Source organism: Phyllopteryx taeniolatus, chromosome 5 (genome assembly GCF_024500385.1).
Source record: "Phyllopteryx taeniolatus isolate TA_2022b chromosome 5, UOR_Ptae_1.2, whole genome shotgun sequence".
NCBI lineage: Eukaryota > Metazoa > Chordata > Actinopteri > Syngnathiformes > Syngnathidae > Phyllopteryx > Phyllopteryx taeniolatus.
Window position 1 is genome coordinate 30,410,051 of NC_084506.1, and position 15,729 is coordinate 30,425,779.

Here is a 15,729-nt window from a genome sequence, read left to right on the forward strand (position 1 = left end):
AAACTCGACTATCTTCCAGTGCATGTGTTCTGTTGATTAAATTGCATGTTTGAAAATATTCAGGGATTTGTGGATTTGCCTCATTTAGAACCTTTTGTCATCTTTCATATATATATATATATATATATATATATTAATTTTCCGAACCGCTTATCCTCACTAGGGTCACGGGCGCGTGTGTATATATATATATACATATACACACAGATCGGCTGAAATAAGTATTTAACACGTCACCATTTTTCTCACTAAATATACAGGTACTTGCAAAGGTGCCATTGACCTGAACATTTTACCAGATGTTGGCAACAACCCAAGTAATCCAACCATACAAAGAAAGTAGAACAAATAAGCTCAGAAATTAAGTTGTGTATAATAATGTGAAATGACACAAGGAAAAAGTAACACATGATGAAAGGGAGGTGCAAAATGGCATGGAAAGCCAAGACAACACCAAAAGTCTTATCGGTAATCAAACAGCAAATCCAGCCCCTTGTCGGTGCAAATGAATATTAGCTGGTTCAGTCCTAATTGATGGCCTACAAAAAGGTCTCATTGCCAAGGTGTGAGTTAAGACACATCTCATGATGGGCAATGCATGCCACTAGTTTTTCCATACAGGAGGAGTCTTGAAGCTGTCATTGCAATCAAAGGCTTTTGCACAAAGTATTAAATAAATACCAGTTGGCGTGTTCAATACTTTTTTCCCCGTGTCATTTCACATTATTACACACAACTTAATTTATGAGTTTATTTGTTCTACTGTCTTACTTGGGTTGTTGCTAACATTTGGTGAAATTTTCAAGTCAATAACACCTTTGGAAATATATTTGCGAAAAATGGTGACGTGTTAAATACTTATTTCAGCGCTGTGTGTGTGTGTAATTTCCAGCCTGACATTAAAAAGAGATGTTTGATGGCTTTGGGGTTAGAGTCCTGTGCAACTTGTTCGATCAACTCATTTAATTTTTCTTTGTGTACCGGAGAACAAAAAAGGACCTTCCCAAGACTTTCCCCACAAAGTTGGAAGCATAAAAGTGCCCAAATGTTCTTCAGGTGGAAATATGGGGGCCTGGTTACATTTGTCTTCATAGTGTAGTTCAGGGGTGTCAAACTCATTTTTGTCACGGACCACATCGCAGTTATGACTTCCATCGGAGGGCTGCTACGACTGCGCACCCATATAAAGGAAAGATTACCTCACATACTGTAATTACAGTATACACAACACATTGATGAATAACCAGTTTTGAAATCAGAAGCCTATAAAAACATGTTTTTCAACTATTACATTTCTTTTCAAAGGGGGATTGGTAACAAATGCTTGTAAATATCCATCAATCCATTTTTCGTACCTCTATTCTCACAAGGGTCGTGGGCGTGCTGGAGCCTATCCCAGCTATCTTTGGGCGAGAGGCGGGGTACACCCTGAACTGGTCGCCAGCCAATCGCAGGGCACATAGAAACAAACAACCATTTGCGCACACATTCACACCTATGGGCAACTGAGTCTTCAACCAACCTACCATGCATGTTTTTGGGATGTGGAAGGAAACTGGAGTACCTGGAGAAAACCCGTGCAAACACGGGAGGAACATGTACACTCCACACAGGCAAGGCCGGGATTTGAACCCTGTACTAACCAGTCGACCACCGTGCCGCCGCTTGTAAATTTACACCAGAACACAATGTGCAATTTTGATTTGCTTTTGCGGGCCACATAAAATGATGTGGTGGGCCGGATCTGGCCCCTGGGCCACCAGTTTGACACTAGTGGTGTAGATAACACAATCGAAGCAAAATATGTTATCTGCAATACTGGCCACCACTAAAGATTCAGTTCTTGATTTAAAAAAAAATAAAAAAATCTATATATATGCATATATATCATTATATATAAAATGAAATCATTGAAACAGCAATAATCGTAAAATTCTTTATTCATAAACTTGATGCAAGTTTACAAATTACTGTACATGGTCAAAATGTCTAAATGGGGGGGGAGGAAAAAAAAAAAAAAAAAAAAAAGGGGATTTGGAAAACCAAAGCAAGCAAATCGTGCCGGATGCCATCATCATCATGTTTGTTGGTTTAAAGAGATTCAACTTTTCGAAAGAGTTCAGTTAGAAAAGTGTGCAAGTCCATTCACCACTGCATGACTTTCCATCTTCAATCATCTCTCATTTCGCCCCTCAGAGTAGAGTTTTGGCATCGGCAGGTAGGCAACCACACCAGCTGATCATGGTTCTCTCAGGTGAGCACACTTTTGAGTGAATGTTACAAAATGAAAAACAAACAATGCTGCCAGACCAGAGCTACATTCCGGTGCTTCGCAGGAAGCCGTCCTCCAGTTGGCATTTATAAATCAACTGTAATGCAATTGCAATGGGACATATGGTGATCCACGATCCTTTGTGTTGCTATAGGCCTATTTCAATTGTGTCTGAAACGTGATCAGAAGTTGAGCAGAGAGTTCCCTCCTACGTGTAATTAGTCCGTGTCGCCTTTAAAACTTCCGGAGGTTACTTCAAAGTTTGATTCAAAGCAGTGACGACGGCCAATTTAAGACAAATTTTACATTCTTACACTATCAGCAATCCTTTCATTTTCCACACCAAAAGCAACACAGAAGCACATCTGCATATCGTACCGATAAAGGACAGCCATATTACTTTATTTCCCTACAGGTTAACCCAACTCATCTCTTATTTCATGTAACAGGCTTGTGGTTTTGTAACTCAAATGCAAAGGTGCAAACCACGACAAGCAAAGTATGCCAATTACTAACCCAACATCCTTTGTTTACTCCGTGAGGACAATTCCAGTGGGACTCTAGTAAAGAGGGATGAAATCCATGTTCATGGCCACAACTGAGCATGGCACTGCAACTATAACCACATCAACCCTGCTGCTGTAACTAATAGAACACTAGCAGGGATGATGGACAGGAATAAGGCAAAAGAGCTCCTTAACGGTTTCTATTTCTGCTGAAACATGGCATGATGTTCACTTAAAAGCATCATGCTCTGTTTATCAACAATGAGCAGATGCCAGAGTCATTTTTTTAAATATCAACCCAACCCTCTCCGACGATAACCCATCGCTTATAGTCTCCTCTGGACCCAATGCTCCCCCAAGCTCTTTTAAAAGATAGAGTGGCAGGTCATTTTAATTTAAAAATAACCATCCAAACTATGACAACTGGCTCATTTATTGTCTAGGATGCTCATGTAAAGTAACATTTACTAAATCGTTTGAAAACAGTAACTGTGTACCTGTTAACACAAAATCAATTAAAACGTGAGGTGACGTGCCACTTTGAGGGCTTCAGAATGACTTTTAAAACTCTTATTTAAAGTCCACTTTGCCATAAGCAGCTAAAGAAGAAACGTTTCCCCCACATTCAGACTGGAGAAAGGACAATCGAAGATATATGAACAGGGCAGGTAACGCCCTCACATCATACGAAGGAATACTTGTCAGATGAACCAACCAGATGGGTCTGCAAGAAACGTGACGCACTCCCAGCAAGTCAGATGGGGGGAAAAATACTCAAAAGAAAATGAGACACTTTGACCCATGTTCCCAGTGCATAGTGATCGGAGCTGCTTATCCATCCTCTTTAGGGGGTGTGTACCAGCCTGGAGAAGAAAAAAAACCTCAATAGTGCGTCCGAACATCTGTGCGAGGACTGATCCCGAGTCAGTGACCAAAGTGCACGTACCATTCTTTTCGTGAATCTGCACAAGGGATTTGTATGACTGTTGTGCTCTGGCAAGATTGTACTGGTTCTATGAGACGAAAACATACAATTAGATGCAGAAAAATACAACATCAACTTTTGACCACAGTTTTTTCATTGCCATTTATTTGTCAGTCTTTTCGCAGGCTGACTAAAAGAAAAAACTAAGTGTTTTAATTCATTTCATGACATCGCTCATAACACAAATCGCTAGTATCTCAAATCATCTTTCCCCATCAAAATGAATGGAAATGTCATGATTCCATTTCAACGTCCCCCCCCAAAAAACACCAACACGTTTTTGGGGAAAAGTTTTCAAATGAGAAAAATAGCACTCTACAGTATTGTAATTTATTTTTAAAAAATTGTAGCAAAAACATAATTAAGGAATTCAACAGTTTGGGCATCATGATAATTCAATGGACATTGTGCTGCTCCTTTTTCTTAAAACCACCAAGGGGCAGTATAATACATACAGACATACTACACAGAGTTGACGATGAAATACAGAATACTAAGTTGCAAAGTGTTGCACAGAGCATAAAGAAAGAGTATTTGTCCGTATTGTGTATTTTCTATCTGCAAGTTTTGCTACCGCTTGTATTTCAAATATTTGTAATTACTGCATTGTCAATCCTCGTATCTTTAGCGCATCTATGGCATTTTGCATTGTGCATAAGCATTAGGCTAGCAGACTTTCATAATGGTTTGGTTAAATACACATGTAATTCTCTTTGTTTTATGTTTAGTTTTATAATAAATTTCATGTGGGAGTGGCAATAAACTGAATTTTTCACATGGCCATTTTCTTTTTAAGAATTTTACCCAATTTTCCAAACTGCTGCTTGTTGCGAAGTTTGCTCCCATCAAACCTCACGCTCACAACTCCAACCTTTGCTTGCAAGCCCAGACAAGAAAAAAACAAAACATAACAGCAACAACAACAAAACTCGGCCGAGCAAATGGCTTGTACCTCGGAAAAGGTTGTATGTCGGGTCACTTGTGAAGTGAGGTACCACTGGACTGCTGGTTCTCAGTTTATGACCGTACCAACATAGAGGGTTACGAACAGTGTGCAACGAACTAGTTTGGACAGCGGCGTAAGAAATGGTCATCACAATGCACAAGAAGGCCCGCTCAGTTACCACCGTGCTTACTGTTTTTCATTGGCTCGTTTTAGACTAATTGCCTTGGAATGTTTTTCATACAATTACATGTAATTAAGACTTGACTTCCGCAATAGCGTAGGTCAGTGATAATCCAAGGCGCATTCTGACTTAAACACACAATCGGGTTATGTCGCCACCTGAGGAGCGGAGCTACGTTGTAACCGAGGACCCCATGTAATCGTCAGCCTAATGGAGTATGGAAAGGCCGATATACAAACCCCAACTTCATTTTGTATAAAACAAAAACATAATACAATGATTTGCAAATCCTTTTCCACTGCTATTCAATTGAATACAATACAAAGACATTTAAAATGTTCAAACTGATCAACTTTATTGTTTTCTTGCAAATATTCACTCATTTTGAATTTGATGCCTTCAACACGTCCCTAAAAACCTGGGACAGGGGCATGTTTACCACTGTGTTACATCACCTTTTCTTTTTACAACACTCAATAAGGGTTTGGGAACTGTGGACACTAATTGTTGAAGCTTCGTAGGTGGAACACTTTCCCATTCTTGCTTGATGTACAACTTCAGTTGGTCACCATTCCGGGGTCTCCGGTGTCGGATTTTGCGCTTCGTAATGCGCCACACATTTTCAATGGGAGAACAGGTCTTTCCTGCTGGCAGGTCAGTCTAGTACTTTTACTACGAAGCCATGCTGTTGTAACACATGCAGAATGCGGCTTGGCATTGTCTTGCGGAAATAAGCTTGGACGTTCCTAAAAATAAACATGTTGCTTGGATGGCAGCAGACTGTATGGTGCTCCTAAACCCGTACAGTGGAACCTCGATAAAATGGTCCCCAATAAAACAGACCGTTGGGACTGAACAATGTGTCCAAAAATAGTTTCCATTTGTCACTTAATATGTTATTGAAAAAGCCGACGAAATAACTATAAGTTAATGGATTCTCAAAAGATTTGCTCGTGACAGCCCTGCTTCAAAGACACCATCCTGAAATGTATTTATGGTGGACATGGAAGAAAACACGGTCAGTCTTTTCTCTCTCATACATGCTATGTATATATACATACATACATACATACACGTATACACACACACACACACACACACACAAACACATACATAACATACATAAACACACACATATATACACACACACACACACATACTTGCACACATACTGTGGGTCAAAAAAGTATTTCGTCAGCCACCAATTGTGCAAGTTCTCCCACTTAAAAAGATGAGAATATATACAAGTCTACTCAGCTATGCCATTTTCTGCTTCTGAATGATCCCATGGCTGACTTGGAGCCTATCACGATGACAAAACTTGCATTTCCTTGCATCAGGGTCATTTCAGTGCACGGTGACAATTGTCTGGTGCTAACCTCTCCCGAATTGGTTTTTCGGGTGTGCTGTCCTCAGTTTTAAATGCTATGTTACACAGGATGGGCACTCAGGGCGCGTTAAATCAAACAAAACATGGCTCTTATGCAGTTGCTGACTTCCCCAAAATTATCAGAGTGATACATTTCTTTTCTGTAACTCATCAATGTTGGTTTGTCTTCTACTTACACTTCCAATTCCATCATTTCAAACTTCATTTTGCGTTTGCGGTGCTCTCCTAAATGGTGAAAACCATTTTGAGGAGCACCGCAAACACACCCGTAGCGCAAAACCCACATTTAAATATGGCAGTTTCCACCACTTTTACATGTTGCCAACAGCCCACACAATCATTTAGAGTGAATGAACATGCAATTTAGTACCCGCTATTTGGGATCTTACTAAATCAGGCCTCAAGTGTGGGGTCTTTCACATTTTACAAATGGTTACGATGGTAAAATCAGTAGGAGTGAAATGGTTCACATCAACATAATCACCCTGACCATGTTAATGTGAAGGTACAAGCATGACTAAAGACTAACATAGAAAGCAATAATTGATGAATACAAGATTGTGTCACCTTATTGGCCCCAAACTGAACTCTGGCCTTTCCTTTCACTAGAGTTGCATTTATCTGCATAATAACAGATTCTATGGAATAGGCACTGCTCCATCCCTGCAAAACACACAAAACAAAAAAAGGCATTAATGTTAATCTTCTGGAAATCAGAGTCATGTCGTGACACAAGCTCGATTCCACACCTGCTTAGTGAGAAGTTCCATACACAAGGCTCCTCCTCCTAGAACATAACTGGAATAATAACAATAATACAAAACAAGTTAGAGAATAGTGTCTCAAAATCAATTTGTATGCAAACTGAACAGGAGTAGATATGCACACACTCACCCTCCGGAGAGCACAGGAGCGACAACCCGCACAAAAGGTGGGTCAAAAGGAAAATTATCCTGTCATACCAAGAAAAGAATACAAATTTTGACACAAATCTTTAGACTAAAAAGAAAATTCAACAGAGCTAATGACACAACTCACTTTATAAGAGAAATTGAGCAAAATGTAGTCCACGCCTTCCTTTTCCTTTAAGACCTGCAAATCACTATGCAGCGGACTATCTGGATCTACCCTGTAAAAAAACAATAAAAGCTCAAATTATCAAGAGCACACAACACATACGCGGGACATAATGACTAGAAGTGAGTCTTCCTGACTTACGTCCTTAACTTGACATGCCAGTCATAAAGGCTGTCATTGACGAGTTCCACTGAATAAATACCTGTGAAGTGACACACACACAGTTATAGAAAGTACATGCATGAGATCATGAATAAAAGCAGGCAGACCATTGGTGAAGCACTGTTTCAATGTGTAAACACACATACACACAACCACTTAAAAATGTTCAACTAACAAGGAGCTATAAAAAAGGATGGATGGATATGTGCCGATGATACGAATTGAATGGCCTTTCATGATGGGAAAAACTGGGTCAGACTTGCAAACTTTCTCAGCCTTTCTGAGTTGTCTCAATAACACTGAATTGTTTTCTCACGTACTGTAAATGTCCCCTTAATCTTATCCAACAGGGGGAGAACAGTGGACCTTTAGTGACAGACATGCAAACACCAAAGGCATGAAAAAGTAGATTTCTTAAAAAAATTATTTTAACATAAATGAAGCAATCTGGAAGACTCTGAAGAGTACAATAAGGCAAAATAAACACATTTTCTTCACACAGAAAAATATTTATTTATACCGCTCGAGTACATGTTGATGTACAAATTTAAGATTACAATTAAATTTGCCTCATTTCTTTGCTTTTTTGTTCTGGCCTCCAAATTGAGCCAGGCCCACCTCCACCTGCACCTGATGCCTGCTTCAAGCTGTGCCACATGAATAGCATCCTCCTCTTTAAGCACTCTCATTCTGGAAAAGAATTGACTAAAATCACTGTCTGTTTCACTTCATTTTTCACCATTACCAACTTCAAAGGCTAATCCGGAATGCATCCTCCAGGAAAACATCAAGTACAATATTTTTCTGTTTTTATCGCCCATTTCTGAATCTGATGAGCAAAAATGTTGCTTAAACGTAAGGGTAGCAAAAGAGGATGTCCGCTGCAGAGGTGGATAGAGTAGCCAAACATTGTACTCAAGTAAGAGTACTGTTACTTGACAATAATGTGACTCAAGTAAAAGTAAAAAGTAGTCCTCCAAAAAAATCACTTGAGTAAGAGTAAAAAGTACACAGTAAAATAATTACTCAAGTACTGAGTAAATAGGGAGTAACTTCTGTTTTAATCACAGCATGAACATCAATTAAAAAAAATAATAATAATAAAATGTGAATGTTCAATTCTGATGTTGCTGTGTGTGTGTGTGTGTGTGTGTGTGTGTGTGTGTGTGTATATGCACAGTCAAAACTACAAAAAAACATCTGCAATTTACTGCAAGGTGTTTTCTCAAGTTATGGGTGATCTGAAATATCCACATTTGGGCAGACGGTGCCAGACAAATACTACAATAAATGAAAGCCATTGTTTTTGTTCGCCTAAATGTAAACAAGAGTAGCGCGCCGTTCGTTGCCTTCATGGTAACGACGACCTTCCGAAAATGGTAGCCACGTAGGACGACGGTCAGCCGGGCTGGCTTATCTAGTATTAATACCTATGCCCAGGAAGCCCAATAGAAGACGTTATGTAAGGTCATGTGACTTTCTTGTCGTTTGATTGGTGAACTAGACTTAAGCGTCATTACCGCTTAAATTGGACTGGCGCAAACAGCACCCAATGCAGAAGTCAAAGTCGTAGTCTCGCGCACAAAATAGTTGATAAATAAGCTATAATTGATAAATAAAAGTAGCGAGCGGCATTTAGATCATTGTAATGGAGTACAATGATCGGATCGGAGTACCGTTACTTCTTAACAGCAGAAGTGTTTTTTCTGGTCTGGTCTGGTCAGGGGGAAAAATTCAATAATTAAATCGTTGGATCTATACGATTCACGTAAATGGCCTATTTTGAGTTCAAAATGGCGAATTTAGCCGAAAGGCGACTAATTTGCATGCATGTAGTGAATGTTGCTGTGGGCTGCTTTGGTGAAGATTAGTGGTGTAGCAAAAGCCAGCAAAAGGTGCCTTAGTCACCTGTCTTGTAACTCTGTGATCTGTAGATCTCCCTGAGTTCCTTCATGAGGCGGTCCGAAGCCTGCACAGAGCCAGAGACTGCGCCCTGAAAAATACACAAGTGGGTTACATCAATGCTGCAGCACCTTAACAACAGCCAATTAACTATTCAAATTGGGGAAAATGTAATGAAAATACAGTCATAGCTTTATACATCCTTATGAATGCATTAAGTATGCTGTCTCATATCACTACCAAAACAAATATTTTTGGGCAACAGTAGCTCATCTAGCACTTGGGCTTCATAACTGGATATGGTGACTGTTGGAGAGATGCTAGTCTGTTTCCTGACTACTGTCGAGATGTTCTTTTTATATATATATATATATATATATATATATATATATATACACACATACACACACACACACACACACATATATATATATATACACACACACACATATATATATACATATACACACACATATATATACACATACAGACACATATATATACATACATATACACACATATACATATATACACATGTATATATATATAAATACACACATGTATATATATATATATATACACGTACATATATACATACATATACACGTATACACACACATATATACACGTGTGTGTGTGTATATGCATATACACACACACACATAGATACATGTTATGTGTATATATGCATATATACACACACACACACACAGACACATTACATAATTTATGTATTTTTTATTTTTTTTTACTGGCGGGAATGGGCTTCCATAATACTGTAATGTCTTCGGCCAACAAAAAACTATTTACAAAACAATTTTTCAACATAATGAGATTCTCTGTCCTGATCTGTCAAAGCTGCGCAGCTAAACAACTCATGAAAATGTGTTTTGGCCACCATAGTTATAACGACAATCTCAATTTGCAGCCGATATTGTCATTCAAAAGACATATTTCCATTTCAGACCATCCATTAACTTTATCTCCTATTACACTGCCTGCATTTATGTATTTATTTATGCCTTTTTCCAGGTCGCTGTTCTGTACAAACAGCGCCGCCAGGACAGGCGTGTGAAGTTAGACACATGCCATATACTTGTCCTGTCTGCCAAGTGTTATACCTCACACTTCTGGCACTGTTGCTGTCCTGCATCCAATTGTCTGACCAGGGTGTGTGCACACAGTTTAGTACAATCTCCCACTTCACTAGTTTGTGTGTAAAAGCGCATAAATTCCTAAATTCCCACAAAATTCTGCATCTTCTGATCCAGCACTTAGGGGGTTGTCCGTCTAAAAGGATTTGAATTGAACGGATGATTTATAAAAAAGTTTATTTTACATACAATTATGGTCTAAATCTGCCTGATACTTAGCGATAAAACACTTTCTTACTGCTCCTAAAAAAAAACTGAGAATTTGTGACCATAATGATAAACAAAATGCGAAAATGTTGCACATCTTCTGTAATTCCTGTGTATCTAGATGGGATGCAACGATTAAAGTTCACTACTTGGGGTTAAGGTTACATAGCATCTTCCCCTTTCCAAGAGACAAGTCAGTGGTTTGCGGCACGGAAAACACGGAAAGAAAAAGCACTTACATTCAAGTGGTCCTGTCTCTGGTTTTTACGGATCTTCTCTAAGATGGCCAGGTGTTCTTTTTCAATCCCATCATCCTCAGACTTTTTGCCATCCACCGGTTCTTCTTCTTTCATGTCATAATGGTCCAAGTCTTGGTCCAGGTCAATGTCCTGCTGCCACAGTGGATCAGTGGTATTTAGATAAAAGGGTAATAAAACTAGAAACAAAGACAAATGCCCTTAATGAAACCACATTGGCACCTCTCCCATTTCTTCCTCCTCATCTTCCTCTGACGTCACCTCATCTGATGGTCCGTGCTGAAGTGTTGTGAAACGTGTGTTACAAGCTGGGATTGTTTCGGCACAGTGAATAAAACCTTGACTTTATTTTTTTAACTTTTATTTATCCGGGTGAGGCAATTGAGAACAGATCTTCATTTGCCAATGTGGCTGCGGACAGTCATTTCACGCTTACCTTTCGATCTTGGATAATGGGGCCAGCAGGCAGAGGCTGGTCGAGCATTTCTACATCTGGATGCTGAGGCAGGTTGTACAGTCGACACAGGTCACAAATGAGACGCTTCAACTGCTGAAGAAGCTGCGCAGAAAAGAAATTCTGGTTAACAATTTCCCCTCTGAAGAGCTGGAGTAGTGAGCAGACTTACCAACGTGCTCCCTTTTCTCACATCCTCCAAGCGCTCCAACACTTCCGCCAGACTTGGATCATCGGAGTCGACAAACCATATCGGGGACGTTGAAGGATAAGACTCCTGCAATGTAGTAAGCTGGTGTGTTAAACAGCTGACAAGATAACAAATCACGATAATCCTTAATCTTTCTATCGCTCTCTATCATTGTGTTTCAGTTAAAAAACTAATTCTTTGCTAAGTTAAATTCTTGTCGTCCGCCCTGCCGGCACATGCAACTGAAGTTAAGGAACACAGTACCTAGTCAGCTTCCACTCTAATGCAAATGAATGATGTGGTTAGTTAGTACAAGCATCTTTAGCTCAACCACATTAAAAGAATGGAATGCACACAGCAAAGTCAGCTACATGTACGCAAGGTGACATGTTCAGATTTGACTAATACACATTTTAGAAGAACAGCTTATTGAAAAGAGAGGTTAACCAACATTGTCACTAAAACATTGCTTGTACCACAGTTTGATGTAGAAGCAGATTATTATAATTGATAATAGGGGGAAATCGGATGATTGCTGATTTCTGTTACTGCAACATTCAGAAATGTTGCGCTAAAATCTGATATTAAACCAGGAGACACTGGATAAGTGGAAGAGGATGGATGGATGGATGACAACGAGAAAGCATGTATCCATCCTTCCTTGTATGAGTATTGTTGGTAACTATATCATCCCTCTATGACCGACCATCTTGTGGTGGCTACTTGCAGCAGGATAAAGCTCAATCGTATAATGACAGGATCTTGAGACTGAGACAGGATTCACTACTCACTGTGATGTGCATGCTTATGTGGATGCTATGATGGATTGTAGGAGGTGGTATGGATGTGTAACGACTGGCACTGTATGAGTTTGAGCATCCAGTGCTGGTCTGTATCTTTTCCACTGCTGTCATTTAACCAGACGTCGGGTTGTGATGCGTGGGTCAATATCACTATGAAGTGCCTTTGGTGTCCTCATCAGAATCACTCATTTAACTCTCCAGGTCTTCTTATCAATGGTCACACCTTTGCACACATACCAGTACAACGATAAGTCTCTTAAAATGTGTTTCCTTCATTTTAGACCATTTCCCCCACCCGCCCCCCTCGCCCCCATTTGAGTGTACATGATTTTGGCATGCGCCCCTCCTCTGCTAACTACAGTATGAATAATAAGTGGTTAAATTGCACTAAATCAACATTTTTCTATACATAGTTTTATTGTCCACAGCAAGTGATTTGATAAACCTGAATATTCTATTGTCATGACATAAAATTCTAAATATTTGTTGAGTACAATCAGCTTGCTAACTGAATCCCGTTGCTAAGTCAAGGTCCACCATGTGCCAAAAATGTCCACCCTATTGTCCATCCTGTCAGAAAGCTCGCATATTTTGCAGTTCACATGCATATAGTCTGCTTGCAGTTATTTGATCCTGACTCTTGCGGTGTTTCCATTCATTCATCCATTTTCCCGTTGCATGTCATATGTGCCCCAGCTTCTTGCCTGTCTCTGAGAAGAATTTGTCCCTGGTAGAGACCAATAATTTAACCTGAACCTTCACAATTGCTTGTTATCTAAAATTAGATGTGCTGATACATTCAGACTAATGCCTCAAAGATACAACAAATGTCATCCACACATCGAATCCCTATACTGACTTTATTCAATGATATAAACAATTGATTGCAAGCCCAAACAACCGGATTCTCAATATATTACGAATGTTTATTACAAAAATAGAGGCAGCAAACGTCCCGCTTTATTTTAAGACTGTAAATTAGCCTGGGGAACCCGTACCCGAAAAGCGCCAAAATACCGTGTTTAACGCGGACATATTAAATAAAATATTATATAAAAACGCCAATTTTTAGCATGCATTATATTCGGGACAGTATTGACGGTTCAAACAGCTTTGCTACGACAGGTAAACATCAGTGATGTCGAGCAATTGCATCAATTATTGCCCTAGATTAAAGGACGCTGTTGTGATAAAGTTAACTGCGAAGCTTTACGGTCAAGTGCTGCCAATAGCAAAAGGGAATATTTTGGCTAACGGGGAAACCTAGCCTTCTCGTTACTTTCAGTCAGGAGCGAGCTAGCAAAACAAAAAAAACAAAACAAAAAAAGCTACGCAGCGTCATTTGACTGTATGCTTCCTGAAAGTTCATTTCACGCGTATAGGGTCTTGTTGTGTTTAAATTGACCACAGAGTTACCGAGGTCAAAACAAAGAAAACCAGTTCACTTGGTTCGTTGGAAACCGGGGCAAACTAAAGTGTGTGTGAGTGTGTGTTGAGTGACTAGTCTTGTGTTGAGCTAGCTCGTACGCAGAACTGGCCCCGAGAACCCACCGTGATGTTGCAGTGAATGATCAGCAGCTTCTCTCCTGTTACGTTGAACTGGCAACTGAGTTCGTCGGGTTTCCAGTCTATTATTCGGAATCTTTCGTGGTTTGGGTCAAAGATTGACTCGAGAAACTTCAATTCGGCCTTCAGCCCCGACACCGACATCTTGTACTCATCTCAAAGCAAGCAGGCCGCTGGCGGAGGGGAAGTCTGGGCGGAATGCAGTCGAGTTGGCTCTGCGGATCTCGCATGTTAGCGTGAGAGCAACAACAAAAGGGCTGCGGGTGAACGTAGAGTCCCATAGATAAAAGATGACAACGTTCTTAATAATATAGATGCACGATGCATCAAGGAGTTAAAAGAAAATAGTTCCAATTCATCATATACTCTCTACAAAAAAAAAAAAAAAAATGCATTTAAAAATCGAATATGTTTGGAAGTTGATTTTTCAGTTTCGTTCTTAAATATCCAGAAGTGGCAAAATTACTTCTACTTGTGTTTAAAAAAATAATAAGAATGAAATTAAAGAACGCCATTATTAAAAGTAACAAAAGTACACACTCTGAAATGTACTGAAGTTGTTGTGACATGTTTGTTTTTGTGCCGGATGCCCTGACATATCCCATCATTTAAAAAATATATATATTTTAATTTTTTTATTCTGGATTTGGAATCGCCAGTGATTCGGTATTGGGGCACTGACTGAGAATTTAACCCATGTCTGCGTGAAAAGCAGCACCATGTACTCCTGCACTAACATTGCCTCTGAAATGTAGCTTACTTGAAGGGGGAATTTGCAAGTTTTTTTTTATTTTATTGTATTTTTTTAAGAATCCACCGTGCTCGAGGAAGAACAATCTATCAGAGACAGAAGCCGCGACTGACAAGATGTCAATCATTTGTCCTGCACGCTCATGCCTGCTCATTCGCTGGTCACCACACGCTAACCTTTTAGCTTGGGCTTCAGGAGCTTTGCTGGAACTATTAGAGAATATCCACCTCTTTGAAAAAAATGAACAAAATAAAAATGCCCATCCCTCATTTGCTATCAATTTGGCATAAGATTAGCAAACAGAAACAGAGCGGTGGATTTCAAGCTGTTGATAGGATTCAGAAGCGAATTAACACGATTTCTGCTCAACAGGTATATTTATTTAATGTATAATTGATTATACATTGCAAACAAAAAACAAAAAACTTTTCAAACCGACATTTAGTGTAATAGTAACACTATTAAAAATAAGGCATGCAACCAAGGTAGCAGCCGTGGCTAACGGGAGCTTGTTTACAGTGCTAATGCTAGCTTGGCATTGCTAACACTGCTATTGTGTTGAAGGTGGACTGCGTTTTCTGTGATTATATGTCACAACTACGCACTCTAGTGGGATGTGAAAGAATCACTGCCTAAGTACAGTTCAGTTGTATTTAACTTTTAAGTTCAATGCATTTAATTGCATTTAAACTTTGTATTTTAAACATTTATTTAGGTAAAATTTGAATCCAACCATTTTGTTAAGTACATTTTAATGGAGTCATTAGTTTTTTTAAGTTATTTTTTTTATTTTTTTAATTATTTTTTTAAATTTGTTTATTAAAGCACAGTTTTAATGTTCTAACTGTACATAAGGTTACAGTGGCTTCCAAAAACTTTAAATATACTTTTCAGCTCAAAATTTATTTAGGTGGTAGTTAGTATCA

At 39.2% G+C, this 15,729-nt stretch overlaps 1 protein-coding gene across 3 annotated transcripts; it reads right to left on the reverse strand.

Annotated features, from left to right (window-relative positions):
- Nucleotides 1–3,166: 3,166 nt before the first annotated feature.
- On the reverse strand, nucleotides 3,167–14,312 carry LOC133478578 (ubiquitin-conjugating enzyme E2 Q2-like). Of its 3 annotated transcripts, none has more exons than XM_061774786.1 (13): nucleotides 14,038–14,311; nucleotides 11,666–11,770; nucleotides 11,476–11,598; nucleotides 11,262–11,318; nucleotides 11,022–11,171; nucleotides 9,428–9,512; nucleotides 7,499–7,559; nucleotides 7,319–7,409; nucleotides 7,175–7,233; nucleotides 7,030–7,078; nucleotides 6,848–6,943; nucleotides 3,725–3,791; nucleotides 3,167–3,641 (listed from the first exon to the last, which is right to left on the reverse strand). In XM_061774786.1, exons 1-13 carry the CDS (start codon nucleotides 14,194–14,196, stop codon nucleotides 3,610–3,612), a joined length of 1,134 nt encoding a protein of 377 aa, XP_061630770.1. In that variant the 5' UTR covers nucleotides 14,197–14,311; the 3' UTR covers nucleotides 3,167–3,609. The 3 variants fall into 3 exon arrangements, with proteins under 3 accessions (XP_061630770.1, XP_061630769.1, XP_061630771.1); XM_061774785.1 differs by having other exon boundaries at nucleotides 11,022–11,174; nucleotides 14,038–14,309; XM_061774787.1 differs by lacking the exon at nucleotides 11,262–11,318 and having other exon boundaries at nucleotides 11,022–11,174; nucleotides 14,038–14,312.
- Nucleotides 14,313–15,729: the final 1,417 nt, after the last annotated feature.

Coding starts and splice junctions, on each gene's coding strand:
- LOC133478578 (XM_061774785.1), bottom strand. CDS start 14,196: ATGTCGGTGTCGGGGCTGAAGGCCGAATTGAAGTTTCTCGAGTCAATC. Junction 9,513..11,021: donor AGAGACAGGACCACTTGAAT/GTAAGTGCTTTT, acceptor TGTATTTTTCAG/GGCGCAGTCTCTGGCTCTGT. Junction 3,792..6,847: donor TTCAGTTTGGGGCCAATAAG/GTGACACAATCT, acceptor TTCGTCTCATAG/AACCAGTACAATCTTGCCAG.